The 15,117-nt window shown below is 44.6% G+C and overlaps 1 protein-coding gene and 3 non-coding genes across 5 annotated transcripts in view; all 4 read left to right on the top strand.

Moving 5' to 3' along the window:
• itpr3 (inositol 1,4,5-trisphosphate receptor, type 3) overlaps positions 1 to 15,117 on the top strand; it is a 37,715-nt gene that overhangs the window by 16,216 nt on the left and 6,382 nt on the right. Inside the window, exons 15-44 of one of the 2 annotated variants that reach the window (XM_034590575.1) lie at positions 1 to 137; positions 266 to 438; positions 548 to 667; positions 1,123 to 1,204; positions 1,326 to 1,441; positions 1,791 to 2,042; positions 3,311 to 3,455; positions 3,559 to 3,703; positions 4,047 to 4,261; positions 4,349 to 4,469; positions 5,992 to 6,018; positions 6,273 to 6,327; positions 6,432 to 6,597; positions 7,413 to 7,580; positions 8,584 to 8,658; positions 9,850 to 9,969; positions 10,134 to 10,256; positions 10,584 to 10,784; positions 10,876 to 10,991; positions 11,081 to 11,216; positions 11,856 to 11,981; positions 12,067 to 12,192; positions 12,306 to 12,426; positions 12,540 to 12,721; positions 12,857 to 13,005; positions 13,220 to 13,328; positions 13,636 to 13,729; positions 14,075 to 14,250; positions 14,358 to 14,517; positions 14,745 to 14,962. The exon at positions 1 to 137 is cut by the window's left edge and continues 28 nt beyond it. In XM_034590575.1, the coding sequence (XP_034446466.1) occupies positions 1 to 137; positions 266 to 438; positions 548 to 667; positions 1,123 to 1,204; positions 1,326 to 1,441; positions 1,791 to 2,042; positions 3,311 to 3,455; positions 3,559 to 3,703; positions 4,047 to 4,261; positions 4,349 to 4,469; positions 5,992 to 6,018; positions 6,273 to 6,327; positions 6,432 to 6,597; positions 7,413 to 7,580; positions 8,584 to 8,658; positions 9,850 to 9,969; positions 10,134 to 10,256; positions 10,584 to 10,784; positions 10,876 to 10,991; positions 11,081 to 11,216; positions 11,856 to 11,981; positions 12,067 to 12,192; positions 12,306 to 12,426; positions 12,540 to 12,721; positions 12,857 to 13,005; positions 13,220 to 13,328; positions 13,636 to 13,729; positions 14,075 to 14,250; positions 14,358 to 14,517; positions 14,745 to 14,962 (4,154 nt within the window). The remainder of the gene's footprint in view (positions 138 to 265; positions 439 to 547; positions 668 to 1,122; positions 1,205 to 1,325; positions 1,442 to 1,790; positions 2,043 to 3,310; positions 3,456 to 3,558; positions 3,704 to 4,046; positions 4,262 to 4,348; positions 4,470 to 5,991; positions 6,019 to 6,272; positions 6,328 to 6,431; positions 6,598 to 7,412; positions 7,581 to 8,583; positions 8,659 to 9,849; positions 9,970 to 10,133; positions 10,257 to 10,583; positions 10,785 to 10,875; positions 10,992 to 11,080; positions 11,217 to 11,855; positions 11,982 to 12,066; positions 12,193 to 12,305; positions 12,427 to 12,539; positions 12,722 to 12,856; positions 13,006 to 13,219; positions 13,329 to 13,635; positions 13,730 to 14,074; positions 14,251 to 14,357; positions 14,518 to 14,744; positions 14,963 to 15,117) is intronic. The other variant, XM_034590576.1, reaches the window with a different exon arrangement.
• On the top strand, positions 2,740 to 2,812 carry trnak-uuu. The gene has a single exon. It is a non-coding gene; the product is annotated as a tRNA-Lys (tRNA).
• trnak-uuu lies at positions 3,190 to 3,262 on the top strand. The gene has a single exon. It is a non-coding gene; the product is annotated as a tRNA-Lys (tRNA).
• On the top strand, positions 7,087 to 7,159 carry trnak-uuu. Its single transcript has one exon. It is a non-coding gene; the product is annotated as a tRNA-Lys (tRNA).

The following is a 15,117-nucleotide window of genomic DNA, read 5'->3' as shown; positions in this document are numbered from 1 at the left end:
AGGACCGGGGGGGAGGCGAGGGGCCCCTGCTGCGACTGGAGGAGCTGGCCGACCAGAAGAACTCCCCCTACCAGTACATGCTCAGACTCTGCTACAGGGTCCTCCGACACTCACAGGAGGACTACCGGAAGAACCAGGTGAGGATGACGATGATGAGGATGATGATGATGATGATGATGATGATCCATGCACTGGAATCGAACCACTCTTTGTTTGCTATGATCGTCCCCTCCACCCGCTCTCTCACCATCCGTCCCCCTTTCAGGAGCACATCGCGAAGCAGTTCGGTGTGATGCAGAGTCAGATCGGTTACGACATCCTGGCTGAGGACACCATCACCGCCCTGCTGCACAACAACCGCAAGCTGCTGGAGAAGCACATCACCAAGACCGAGGTGGAGACCTTCGTCAGCCTGGTCCGCAAGAACCGAGAGCCCAGGTACACATGGAGGGGGGAGAGATGAGGGGGGAGAGAGGAGGGGGGAGAGTCAGCTTCCTGTCAGATGTGCAGATATTATACGTGTGTGTGTGTTTGTGTGGTTGTGCAGGTTTCTGGACTACCTGTCAGACCTGTGTGTGTCCAACAACGTGGCCATCCCCGTCACTCAGGAGCTCATCTGTAAATGTGTGCTGGACCCCAAAAACCAGGATATCCTCATCAAGACAGAGTGAGGAGAGAGGGGGGGGGACCTTTAACCTTGAAAACAAAACTGAACGTTACACAGGACGTCCGATGCAGGAAGTAGTTTTAAACGAGTTAATTCCTGTGTGTTATGGGCTGATGATAGATATGAAATTAACGAGTATCATAATCTTGTTCCACGTAGTTTAATATCATATAACAACATATGTTTGTAAAGTAAATGTTGTTCCTAACATTAATGTTACTCTCTCCGTATTATTTGTTTATACCTCTGACCAGCAGGGGGCACCACAGTCTCAAAGCTAGCATTAGCATTTCCACATAATAATAATACAGACTATAGCTATGTTAGCATTAGCATATTTAACTGAATCAGTAGGAATCTTGAGCCGTGAGCTACGTCCCTTCAGACTGTGAGTGAGTGTCCTCTAAATTATGCTTTTGAATATTTAAGCTCTGTTTGTGTTTCGCTGGCTTCAGGCGTCGAGTCCCGAAGGAGTTGCATCCTGGTGGTGTGGAGGGGGAGTACATAGGGATGGACGACTATGGAGATGACGATGAGGTGGGTCTGCCCGCTCTGTCCTCTGTCCCCACTGTGGAACCCAACTTCCTGAAGACACCAAATCTGTTTATCTACAGAGAAATGTGTGTAAGACGTGATGTACTTGTACATGTACCTGTAGGTGTGGCTGGTGTGGACGGACAAGACCAATGAGAGACAGGAGAAGGGCATCCGACAGCTTGCTCAGGAGGCGAGGCAGGGAAACGCTCACGATGAGAACGTCCTCACCTACTACAGGTAGAGACACAGGAGGATGTCGCCCCCTGGTGTCCACGGAAAATCCTCGCCTAGATCTGGGAATGTGGATGTTGTTTACCATTTTTTACAAATAAATCTTTCTGTATTTTACCTCACCCACAGAAAAGGGTTTACATTTTTTACATTAGATCAACTTTTGTTTATTTATGATGTATATTGTTTCCCAGTGGAAAGCGCTTAATTAAAAGCTGGTGGGTCGATAAATGCATTTAGATTTATCCTCTAGGAACCATGAATATCAACGGTAAACTACTCGGACATCTTCATCTCTATTGCCCCACTCGTCTGTGAAATCATTTCTGATATAACTGACACTCACCCTCCCCAGGTACCAGCTGAAGCTCTTTGCCCGGATGTGTCTGGACCGTCAGTATCTGGCCATCGACGAGATCTCCAAGCAGTTGGACGTGGAGCTCATCTTCCTGTGCATGATGGACGAGACGCTGCCCTTTGACCTGCGAGCCTCCTTCTGTCGCCTCATGCTCCACGCCCACGTGGACCGGGACCCCCAGGAGCTGGTGACCCCCGTGAAGTTTGCCCGCCTCTGGACCGAGATCCCCACGTCCATCACCATCAAAGAGTTGGTAGATTTTTATTACCGCTTCGATGAAATGGGAATTTACGGGAATTGCTTTAGCTATAGAATATGTCACCTGGAAATTGTTGACTACCAATATAATGTTACAGTATAAATGTAGGGAATAGTGTACATTTATACGTTTATGGATCGGTCATGTGGAATTTGGACACCAACTTTCAGCCGCCTACAGTGCTGTCAAGTTCTCTCCTCACACAACCACACCCCAACTCCAGTGACCATAAGGACTCACACAATAGCAGGGTGGTCTCCAACACACAGACCCCAACAACCCACAACTGGTGTGGGGGGGGGGGGGGTTCAACGACCTGCCTGTTTGACACAACGACTCTCAACACAGGTACAGACCTGAAACCTCAGTTAGTCAGTCAGAACTGCAGGAGCCTCTTGGATGAGAAGTGAAACATCAACACACGGATCTGTGTCTTCTGAAGTCAGTTTTCCATCACAGGTAGTGAGTCGAGTCAGTAAGTTCTCAGAGAGCTTTACTGACAGAATGGGCTCAACTTGTACTGTACTGAACCACCACAAGTACACAGAGGTATCCTTGTTCCTGGCCGTAGATGCCTCTAGACGGCCTGACTGTATATAGTGGAACGTTGTCGGTGTCGGTAGTATTGTATGTTTATGTAGAGTTGACTCTCTGGAAATCTGTCATCCAAAACACAGCCCTCACAGAGCCTGGATAGCTCAGCCGGTAGAGCATCAGACTTTTAATCTGAGGGTCCAGGGTTCAAGTCCCTGTTCAGGCGACGCTCTCATTTAGAGTGAGATTTCTATTAAGTAGTTATAAACAAAAGAAGGCTGCATTCACTCTCAGGTCATCGGACACTTATGAACCCTCACTGTGATCCCTTATGGCTCCTGGATAGTGTGTTAAGGCTGCTTTCAGGCTGCAGTTCTATCTGTGGAAGTGTGTATTTAAGTGTGTAAATCTGAAAGTATCGAGATTTACTCACATAATCGTCTTAAATTTGTGCTTTGGTCCTGTTCCACCACAAGTATAAAATGTTCCTTGCTGCAGATGCCCATAAACTGCCTGTCTGAATGTACTGGTATTTTGTCGTGGTTGTTTGTTGTGTATATGTATTTAAATGTAATTTTTTCTTCGAAAGGCAACCCTCCTGAAGCCTGTGTAGCTCAGACGGCAGAGCATCAGACTTTTAATCTGAGGGTCCAGGGTTCAAGTCCCTGTTCAGGTGATACTCTCCTATTATGAGTTAATTTGTTATCGTACCTGTCCTCCGCAGTTATGACTCCAACATGGACGACAGCAGGTACAACAAGAAGAACCGTTTCTCCAACACCATGGCGTTCATGGAGGAGTATCTCAACAATGTTCTCAACGACGAACTCCCGTTCCACAATGAGGAGAAAAACAAACTTACATACGAGGTCGGTCCAGATTCCTCCTCTTGCTTTTTTCATTGTAAATCTTTCTCCCTTCCTCCAGTTTTCCTTTCTTCCCGGTGATCACTTCGATGTGTCTCTTCTCCAGGTGGTGAGTTTGGCCAGACATCTGATCTACTTCGGTTTCTACAGTTTCTTTGAGCTGCTCAGACTCACCAGAACCCTGCTGGGCATCATCGACTGTCGACCCAACCCTGGACACGCTGGGCTGCTGTTCCATGATGACGGAACAGGTTCTCTTCTCCTGCTTACTCTTTATCAATCCTTACAAATGCATTTCAAATGACGGCAACGATAAGATCATTTATATTCCCAGAATGTTTCTTGTGCTAAAAATACATAGTATACATAGTAAAACCTCATAAAATATATATGTTTATGAATGTATTTAATCTTTAATATTGTATTTGACTTCTATATATTAAGCTCTTGTACTTTGCTTTTATTTTTATTTAATTATTGCTCTAATTGCTCTGATGCGCTGCTCAGTTTCTTCTCGTCCACCACATCTGATTGTGCAGTTGACTCTTTGTTAACTTGCTCGTTTCTACCTCGTCTCTGTTCGTGTCCCTGAAGGGAAGAACGTGAAGCGCTCCATACACGGGATGGGACAGATGATGTCCACCATGGTCCTCAACAGGAAGCAGTCCATATTCGGAGGTCCGGGCGCCAGAGGGGCCGGGCTGGGGGCGGGGCTCGGACTTGATGGACAGAGAGCTGGTAAGGACAGCATTGACAGGATGGACCTGACAGTAATGGACACCAAGCTGAAGATCCTGGAGATATTACAGGTAACTATAATACCAGATGAATTATTATGAAACATCCACCGGGCTGGTGAAGCTCTGTCGTCTGAACCGAGCTCTGCTCCTCCTCAGTTCATCCTGAACGTTCGACTGGACTACCGCCTGTCCTTCCTGCTGTCCGTCTTTAAGAAGGAGTTTGTGGATGTTTATCCGATGGCTGATGCCGACGCCACCACTAACATGGAGCAAGCAGGTAAACATCACAGAGCCGATGGAAACACAGACTCACTCATTATCTTTATTTAGCTTTTATTTTCCAATTTTAAATACAAATTTTGGAATTTATAAAATATTTATTTTAATTTGGTTTGATAAATTACTACATTTTGAGGTGGCTTGAATTTTTATGCCGCCTCTAAAGTTTTTTCCATTTTGAATATATTTGTTTTTTCCCCAATTTCTAATATTTTTGATACTGAAATTTTAGTGGTGGAGTTTGTTAAAGCTCTTAAAAATCTAAATATTGGTCTTTCAGTATTATCAGGTTTTTAAAAAGCCTTGTGATCTTCCTCAACACTCAGTGTTTGGTAAAGTTGTGTGTTGTTACTTCTCTCGCTACTTGCAGACATCCCAGACAACATGGAAGCAGCAGGTAGAACCTGGAAACTCTTCTTAGAGGCGTAGTGTCTTCAATGTCGGGGGCTTTTTTTTTTTTACGCTTCACTGAAGTGTCGTCCCTCGTGTTGTCAGTTTTTTGTTTGGATGTTTGTATCGGAGCCGTGTTTTCTTTGTGTGTTCCTTAATGAAGCTGCGTGTGTGCGTACGTTTGTGGAAATGAGTCTTTACAGCTTCAGTCCAAAAGAACCTGCGAGGTTTCCTTTGGGTGTCAGACCACAGCGTCCCCGTCCTCCATGTGTCAAGTTCTGGTCTCTGAACTTTTGAAAACAAAGAAATGTGTCTTATTTTTCTTCTCAATCTTTTTGACTGATTGAATGTCTGTGTTTTATTTTGTCTTTTACAGAAAGTCACTAAATGTTTATGTTTTGCTTATAGATTCAGATTTAGTGGCATGTTTCTTTTTAAAGCAGATTTGTGTGTTTGTTGTACAGTGTGTATCGTGTGTGTGTGTGTGTGGTGAAGCAGTCGACCTCTGTTCCATTGGTTGGTAGAAATTGGTCGATGAAATTGGACAATCTGCGATATTGAATTCATACTGGCCTTCCAGGTTTATTACTTTGAACTTGAACTTATATTGGGAGGGAGGGGGCGTCTGTGCTGCTGCAACAGACGAACAGACGTCTGTGCTGCTGCAACAGACGACCACAGAGTCAAGTTCAAACGTTTCAACCGGCCTCAAAAGTTTGCCCTTTAAAAGATGTATTTACATCTCCTGTGTGGGAACATCGACCATCTACCATCTGTTTTATATGTAATGTTACAAAGGTTAAAGGTTCAGTGTGTAAGACTGAGGTCAAATTGATCTATTGGCAGAAATTGAATATAAAATAATCCTAGTGATGTTTTCACTCGTGTGTTTCATCTAAATTGCACAAATTGTTGTTTTCTTTACCCTAGAATGGGCCGTTTATATTTAAATACTTTATATTTAAATACTTTATGTGAACCTTTAAGTATTGTACAGCTCTTCAAGGCATTTTACACACCTTCTACCAGAATTAAAGTATTTTAAGGTTTTTAAAAGACGTGTGTGAACTACCTGAACACACACCCTGCAGTGTTTGGTAAAGTTGTGTTACTTTTCTTAATGCTTGCAGACATCCCAGTCACCGTGGAAACAGCAGGTACAACCTGGAAACTCTGAATTCATTTAGGTTCATAATGTCATAAATGTCGGGGCTGTTTTTACACGTTGCTTCGTTTTCGTCCATCTTTTTGTGCGTTTTTTTGGTCGTTTGTTTGTAGCTGCCTTTAAAACTGAGCCGTGTTTTCTTTGTGCGTTCCTCATCGAAGCCATGTGTGTATGAGGTCGTGGAACTTACCGTCTACAGCTTCACTCTTTCTGTTGCTAATAAGTTCTATGTTTGTCCCTCGACAGCCGCCATCAACCTGCTGCACATTGGGGAGCAGGCGGAGGCCATGTTTGGAGTCGGGTAAGCAATCCCACTTTCATTTGATACGTACATTTTCATCAATTTGAGGATATTTAACCTTAAGGGACATTTGATGAAGGGTGTTGGATAACGTGTGTTCACAGTAAAGGGAACAGCATCCTGGAGGTGGACGATGAAGGCGGTCGCATGTTCTTGCGAGTGCTGATCCACCTCACCATGCACGAGTACCCTCCTCTGGTGTCTGGAGCCCTGCAGCTGCTCTTCAGACACTTCAGCCAGAGACAGGAAGTCCTGCACACCTTCAAACAGGTGCACACACAGCACACAGCATTATGAAGGTCTTCCTGTAAACGGGATGAAGGCTGACGACTATAAGACTGAATCTGAAAGCTACATGAGAATCTTTTCCAATGGCATTCGCTGGTTTGATGATGGCACAGAAAGATCTGGCTAAAGGCCTCAAATAGTGTATTTGTACCGATTGTGGGATTTGGAGTCCGTGAGAAAACCCTCTTGAAGCTTCTCTATCTCAGACTGTAGAGCAGCATACTCTTAATCTAAGGGGTTGAGGGTTCAAGTCCCTCTTAAGGTGGTGCACTGTCTAATGAGGAGAGACATTTCTGTAGGATATTGAACAATTCGTGTCTTCGGATTCTTATACATCACGTGATGTCATATAAACCCCAAAACTGTCCAAATGTTTATTGTACTTTATCAGTAAGTAATATTACATACGGATATAATATGCAACCTGGTTTTACGACAGATTTTTTTAAATGTGAAGTATATGCTATAGAAGCCTGTGTAGCTCAGTTGGCAGAGCTTCAGACTTTTAATCTGAAGGTCCAGGGTTCAAGTCCCTGTACAGGTGTTGTTCTTGCCTCTCGTCTATTCATGGAGGTTTTCTGTTGTTCCTACTGAGAAGTGTGTAAAGTTGGCTCCTTCAGGCGAAGCATGTTTAACCTTTCACTGAAACTGTCGCGCCTGAAATCATTGTGAAATGTTTTTTCTTTGAAACTGAGAGGAGAGTATATTGAATCTAAATCCATTAAGGAATATTCATATCGAATCCATGGAATAAATGTTGATTGATGGAACCTCCATGTTTCTCTGGGCTTCTGCAGGTCCAGTTGCTGATCACGTCTCAGGATGTAGAGAACTACAAGCTGATCAAGGCTGATCTGGATCGCCTCCGGACGCTGGTGGAGAAATCTGAACTGTGGGTGGAGAAGAAAAACTCAGGAGGAGGCGACGGGAAGAAGGACAAAAAAGACAAGAAGGAGAAAGGAGAGGTAAGGAGCAAAAACGGATTCAAGTTTTTGCGATTAAAACGTTGAGGAAGAGACATTTAGTTTGACGGAGTTCCTGTAAGAAGCCGATGTTCATGTCTCTGAATGATTATCGTCTAACTTCCAAAGGTGTGATCCTCATGTCTCGATGGCTGCGTGATTCTCCAGGTTGCTGTGAACAACTGTTTTAACAACTAACTGTTTATAACCACTAACAAACTAACTCAAAGTCATTAGGAACTAAACCGTCACATTTTCATTTATTAATAATCAGGATATTCGTCACTAAAAGACTAACCTGAAACTAAAAATGTATTTTTATCCAATGCATTTGGTTTGTGGAACTAACGCTGGTGGGGGGCTTGCTGGTGTCTCAGCTGAGGAGGAGGCTACATGGTCCTGGGTTCAGATGGGTTTGGGGATTTTTGTTGCTCACCTCCTACTTTCTCACTACTTTCTCCTCTCTTACTTTGAAATGAATGGCCTGTGCTTAGATAAGGTTTTTTTTATGTCTAACCTTCCACTAAAAGTCCTGTGATACATGATGTTTACCTTTTCACACACTGAGCCACCAAGGGCAATTTGTGGATCAGTATTTGCTCAACCTTGAGTGCGTAGGAGCCAGGGATCGAACCACCGACCTTCTGCTTTGTGGACAATCTGCTCTCGTGGTCATTGTTATAAATCTAATACACACTTATACTGCTTATCAAACTATTAAAACAACAACCTAACAAGCAATAAGCAAGTCAGGTTCTGTTCTGTTGCCATCAATGTGCAAACCAACACATGTGGGGGCTAAATCACATTAAAGTGAACCAGTGTCTCATCGACAGTTTAATGTCACAACAGTTTCCAACAAAAAGTAAATCATGCTTATTGCTTTAGTTTGTAGTATCGGACTTTCTTTAATAAGTAATAGTTTGACTTGTGATCAGTGTGTATATATCGTGGTACCGTGCTCGGAGAGAACTGCATACGCTGTCTTACACTCTGCGTCCTGCAGGGGCTGTCAGAGGAAGCGCCGCCCAAGAAGGACAAACACGAGAAGGGCAACGAGAACTACAAGAAAGTCAAAGAGGTGAGGACACTGGTCCGTCTGTGTTGAGTTGTTGTGGGTGTGCGTCTCGGCTGTGGTGTTTCTGCGCCGTGCTTCCCAGAGATCAGCTGTGATGTGTCTTCCTGAGGTCTTTACGTGGTGCTCCTCAGCAATGGTGGCTTCCAGCACTCAGAACACATTTCATTATCTTTTTTTCCCCCCAACAGTCACTTTGAATAACGGCAGCACGAATATATAAAGAGGATTAAGAGGTTAGATCGTCTCTACATGAAAGAGTGAAACCGTTGTTTCTGCTCAAACTGGCTGCAAAGTGAACTCTTCTTAATGAAACTAAATCCAGACGTCGCTTTGTGTCAAAATATTAGAAATTCAAAAGTTCATCCAATCAGAATTTAGTTTTCCCTTTTCTTTCACCTGATAAATCATCAGTTCCAATAATTTAGTTGTGTCCAATCATGTAAAATTAATTATTAAATTTTTCCTTTCGAATTAACATCTCAAACCTTTTTCAGTAAATCAAAATGTCAACGCTGAAATGTATTCGTCAATCAAAAGTAATTTTCACTTTTACCTACAGTTCAATCAGATACTTCAGTTGGTACATTTACATGTGTATCACCTTTGTGAATATTACACTGGATATTGTAGCATTTGACAGTGACCAGCTTTGTTCACTTGATTTCAATTAAAACACGTTTTAATGATGTCATGAAATAATGTGGGATCACGGGAGCTGTTGGAAGTTGATTGACGACTAAAATCCTTCATCTGGTTAAAATGACATTAAAAATCACCAATATCTTAAAAGTGTGTCACAATTTTGACTTAATTAGTTAATTAGACTTTTCAATAACTTTAATTAGTTATTTGATTGACTGACTCCTGATTGGTCGAGGGCGCGATCAGCTGACTCCAGGATCAACTCCGTCACAGACTCCAGATGACGGCGTTCGTATCTGAGATGTTTTGGCATCATTTTGTACAACAGGAGGAAAAGGAGCTGAGACGTCCATCTTTATTTACATAATATATTTATGGTCTTCTCTAACTCTAACTCTCTCTCTCTGTCCTCTCTCTCTCCCTCTCTCTCTCTCTCTCTCTCTCTCTCTCTCTCCCTCTCTCTCTCTCTGTCTCTCTCTCTCTCTCTCTCTCACTCTCTCTCTCTCCCCCCCCCCCGTCTCTCTCTCTCTCTCTCTCTCTCTCTCTCTGTAGATCCTGGAAAGGTTGAACAAGATGTGCACCAGTGGAGTTTGGAAGAAGCAGCAGAGGTTGATGAAGAACATGGGAGCTCATAAAGTCATGTTAGACCTGCTGCAGGTGTCATATGACCAGGTCAGACCGAGCACCACCAAAATAAAAGCCCTGAAGTCCCCGATCAAGGGTCTGGATCTTTGTGCCTGTGGTCGAATCGATCATCATTGTTTAAACACTATATTTAGAAATGGAAAACAAACAGCGGTTCCTTCCCATCCTAACCCCTCACTGTGTGTCTGCAGAGCGACATGAAGATGCAGGAGATCATCAGGTACACTCACCTGTTCCTGCAGAAGTTCTGCATGGGGAACGAGGAGAACCAGGTGCTGCTGCACAAGAACCTCAACCTGTTCCTCAACCCTGGGGTATAAGGATTTTTATAACTGATCAAGTTCAATAAAATGAATCAATCAATGTCTGAAACCCCGTGAGTGACCCCTACCCTCTTGAGTTTGGAGAGACTCAACTTCACAACAATGACGAGTATTAATATTTATTCTGTCTATACATAAGACAAACATTATGAATCTGTCTCTTAGAGATGTGGGGAAACAACGTTAAAACCTGACGTTGACATTCTGACGTTCTAATTAAACTTGTCCGACGTTTCTCAAACTAAAAGACAAACTGCTTCACTGAGTAAACGATGAATGACTGAGTGACGGTGAGAACAGTTTCTTCCTCCTGTGCAGCTGCTGGAGGCCGAGACCGTGCAGCACATCTTCTGTAACAACTACCAGCTGTGCAGCGAGATCTCCGAGAGCGTCCTGCAGCACTTCATCCACTGCCTGGCCACGCACGGCCGCCACGTCCAGTACCTCAACTTCCTGCACACCATCATCAAGGCCGAGGGAAAGTACGTGAAGAAGTGTCAGGACATGATCATGACCGAGGTGAGGACGAGGACGAGGACGAGACGAGTCCCTTTGACCAAATGTTCTCAGCCTGTTTGATGTTCTGATGTAATGTTCGTTCTCTCCACAGTTGACGAATTCCGGCGAGGACGTCGTCGTCTTCTACAACGACAAGACCTCATTTAACGTCATGTTGGAGCTGATGGCGGAGAGCAGGGAGGGGGTCGGCGAGCTAAGCCCGCTCAGGTAACCACGGCAACAACAACAGGCTTGTGTCACAGGGTTGTTCATTGGGTGGCGATGGTGTCGTAGACAACATGTCCTCCTCCCTGCAGGTATCACATTTCTCTGGTGGAGCTGTTAGCGGCCTGCGCCGAGGGGAAGAACGTCTACACCGAGATCAAGTGCACGTCACTGCTCCCCCTGGAGGACGTGGTGCGAGTGGTGACGCACGAGGACTGCATCACCGAGGTGAAGCTTGTAAAGACTCACAACTCACTGAGGATCATATGATCCAGTGAAGCAGCTGTGATCAGTTTTTTCCAAAAATCAAGTGCGAACAAATTTGCTATGATGCACAATTAGTTTGAACATATTCAAACTTCCACACGCCACCTCTCAGACGTCATGATCGTCTGCTCAGGACGACTGTGCTCGCTAGCGTCCTCTGGCTTATTTCACTCCTCTTTCAACCGTTCCGTCTAATTTGATGTCTGATGCTCTACCGTCTGAGCTACACAGGCTTCAAGAGGAGTTATTTGGGACGAAGATTTCGACAGAGTCTGATAAATACACACATGATCTACATACACACACTACGAATGACAATGTACCACTGTCTACAGTCGAAGGGCATCTACAGCAAGTAAATATTAATATTAATACTGGAACAGCACCTTGGCACAAGTTGAATCCATTATGTGAGGAAATCTCGATACTAGCAGACTTTTCTGCTTCTAGATTCTATATTTTGTGTTGGATCAAGTCATTACAGTTCATATAGAAACTTTTTCACGTTGGTATGAATGTTTGAATGTGGAATGAAAAGTGACAGCCCTAATCAAACGTCTACATGTTGTTAAGGTCTGTGTGTCCGTCTTTGTGTCTCAGGTGAAAACTGCGTACGTGAACTTTGTGAATCACTGCTACGTGGACACCGAGGTGGAGATGAAGGAAATCTACACGTCCAACCACATCTGGAAACTGTTTGAAGACTTCACAGTGGACATGGCTCGGGTAACAACCGCCCCGACTAACTGGAATATCGACTACAGCAGGTCGGGCACATGCAGCTGCTTTCACGTGTTTTTCCCGTCTGCAGGTTTGTAGTAAGCGAGAGAAGCGTCTCACTGATCCCATCCTGGAGAAATACATCATCAACGTGGTGTTTGACACCATCAACGCCTTCTTCAGCTCCCCCTTCTCTGAAAACAGCACCTCTCTGCAGGTCAGCAGCATTTAATAAATCTGTCTCTCAGTTTGCTTTGCTGATTTGTTTATTTGACTTTTTAATCTGAGAGTTTGTTTGAGGTTTGATCGTCGTGTCTCTCGCTCCGTCAGACTCACCACACCATCGTCACTCACCTGCTGCAGTCGTCCGTCCGGCTGCTGGACTGTCCCTGGCTGCAGCAGCAGCACCGAGGTCAGGTGGAGACCTGCATCAAGACGCTCGCCATGACAGGTAACACACACACACACACACACACACACACACACACACACACACACACACACACACACACACACACACACACATGCAGATGGATCAATATATAACTCTCTGTCTCTGTTTAGCTAAGACTCGTTCCATCGTTCTCCCTCTGGACCTGGAGTCTCAGATCAGCTCCATGTTGTCCAGTTCTGCTCTCAACTCTTTGTCCCGCTCGAACCCAAACTACAAATCGTCCTCACGATCCACCAGACCCATCGCACCCAGCAACCCCTGGGACTACAAGAACATCATCGAGAAACTGCAGGTACAGACGCCACCACGGACACATTCGATACCGAAGAACCACGATAAAGCTGCAAAACTCTGATTAAAGTCTGTGTGTGTGTGTGTGTGTGTGTGTGTGTGTGTGTGTGTGTGTGTGTGTGTCTGCGTTCCTCAGGACATCATCAACACTCTGGAGGAGCGCCTGAAGCCGCTGGTCAACGCCGAACTGTCCGTGTTGGTGGACGTCCTCCATCAGCCGGAGCTGCTGTTTCTGGAGGGAACCGACGCCCGGCAGCGCTGCGAGTCCGGAGGATTCATCTCCAAGTAGGTTCTGCGTGTCCTGAATCTGAAGAGCATGATGGGAAAAATATCTTTATGTGTGTGTGTGTCCAGGTTTGTTGTACGGACCTAAATATGTCACATTATGGGGACAAAAAGTTATGTAAATCTTTGAATTTTAAGGTAAATACATGTTTTTAATGTTAGGGTGTTTATCAATGTCTTCTGAAGTCATAGAGACGTGTGTGTGTGTGTGCAGGCTGATCCAACACACCAAAGCTCTGATGTCTGCAGAAGAAAAGTTGTGTATCAAAGTCTTGAGGACGCTGCAGGAGATGTTGATCCGGACTCTGGACTTTGATGAGAAGGTTTGTTGAACCACCTCTTTTTAAACAGGCTCTTTCACGGCTACATGAATTCCCGGATGGAGACAGTAGGGGGCGCATAGAGAGTTTATATAACGATGTCATATCAAATGAAGAGCAACATTTGTGATTATTGCATTATTTAAAACTTTTAACAACATTTTACACCACAGACTTGGCTTTACTTCCATTAAAGAAATCAGATTTAGTTCTTGAGATATATCGAACCCACTATTACCAACAATGAAATCAGATATTGTGCGAAACATTTTAATGTCGTGTTAATGAAAAACGTGTTGTGTTGTTTCAGGGAATCTCGCTGCGTAAAGTTTTACTGCAGAATTATCTGTTTCCGAACAAGAAGAACACCCCGAAGAACGACCTGTTGGAGCTCGGAGCTGCAGGTACACGATCTCACAGCAACGCTGTCGTTAACGCGACACAATGCAAGATTCGCTACACTCTGGCTCCCCCTACAGGTGGTATACTCGATTCACTGAGTTGTAGTCTGAGCCTCCTCGTGCACACGGTACACCAGAGGGACATAGTGCAGTTCCAGGCCTCCAGGGGGCGCTGTGGCAATGACAGACAAGCCATTTTCTCCCTATATTAGAGTTTGTGGAGCATCAAATTGTTTTGAAGCTGTTAATTAAGGTATAAAAACTACATAGTGTTGTTTATCATTCTGATCAGATCAACTCTGAACTCGTCTTTATTATTATTATCATGTAATTATTATTGCGTGTCAGGCGGGGAGCAGGAGCGGGACTGGGCGGCGGTGGCGGCGGTTCAGTGTCGTCTGGACCGAGAAGGAGGAACGAAGCTGTTCACAGATCTGGTGATGAGCACCAAGAACGACAAGATCTTCCAGGAGAGCATCCAGCTCGCCATCTGTCTGCTGGAGGGAGGAAACACCGAGATACAGGTGACACACACACACAGACACACACAGACACACACCCACACACACACACACACACAGGACCACCTCTGTGAATGAATCTGTGTGTGAGTCCCGTCTTTCTCCCACAGAATTCGTTCTATAAACTGATGATGGGCGACAACAAATCAGAGAAGTTCTTCAAGGTTCTTCACGACCGGATGAAAGAAGCTCGGACGGACATTAAAGCTACGGTTTCCGTTAATGTCGGAGAGATGACGCACAAAGCCAACGAGAAAGAGCTGGAGCAAGGTGAGACGTCCACATCTCAACTCACCAAACAAAAACTGTGACTCTGAAACACAACCAACAAAAGTGTTTCAGGACATTCTCTGAACCTTCATGTGTTTGTTCCATTTAAAATAAGTTTTATCTCCAGGATTTGTTTGCTTTTATTTAAGTGTTTTTAATTTCAGGTTTTTAGTTTAGTTTTTGAATTTACTCTACAATGAGACTGACATTTTTTTATTTTTTTGAAGGCGGCTCAGGAGCGTTAGCACTTCCTGGTTCGGGGGGTCACCAGCTGTTGGTCCAGGGTCAATCCATCTCCCCGGTGGCCGGTCCCTCGGCTCTGCCAGCTCCGCCGGTGGAGGAGCAGAGGGAGGTGGAGACGGAGATGGGACCAGCTGTTATCATCATGAAGCCGATTCTCAGGTTCCTCCAGCTGCTCTGCGAGAACCACAACCAGGACCTGCAGGTTTGTGTCTCACTAATCAACAACCAGGACGGAAACACTGGTGCATTGAACGTTCTGTTGTGATACAGGCATTGAAACTACGGCAGCTGAGAGGTTAAAAACACTGGCATTCAAATATTCATTCATTTATTCGTATATTTGCCATTTTTGTTGTT

This window comes from Hippoglossus hippoglossus, chromosome 7, assembly GCF_009819705.1.
Source record: "Hippoglossus hippoglossus isolate fHipHip1 chromosome 7, fHipHip1.pri, whole genome shotgun sequence".
In the NCBI taxonomy this organism is placed as follows: Eukaryota; Metazoa; Chordata; class Actinopteri; order Pleuronectiformes; family Pleuronectidae; genus Hippoglossus; species Hippoglossus hippoglossus.
Note: the sequence above shows the minus strand (reverse complement) of the source record. Positions and strands in the feature narration are given on the sequence as shown.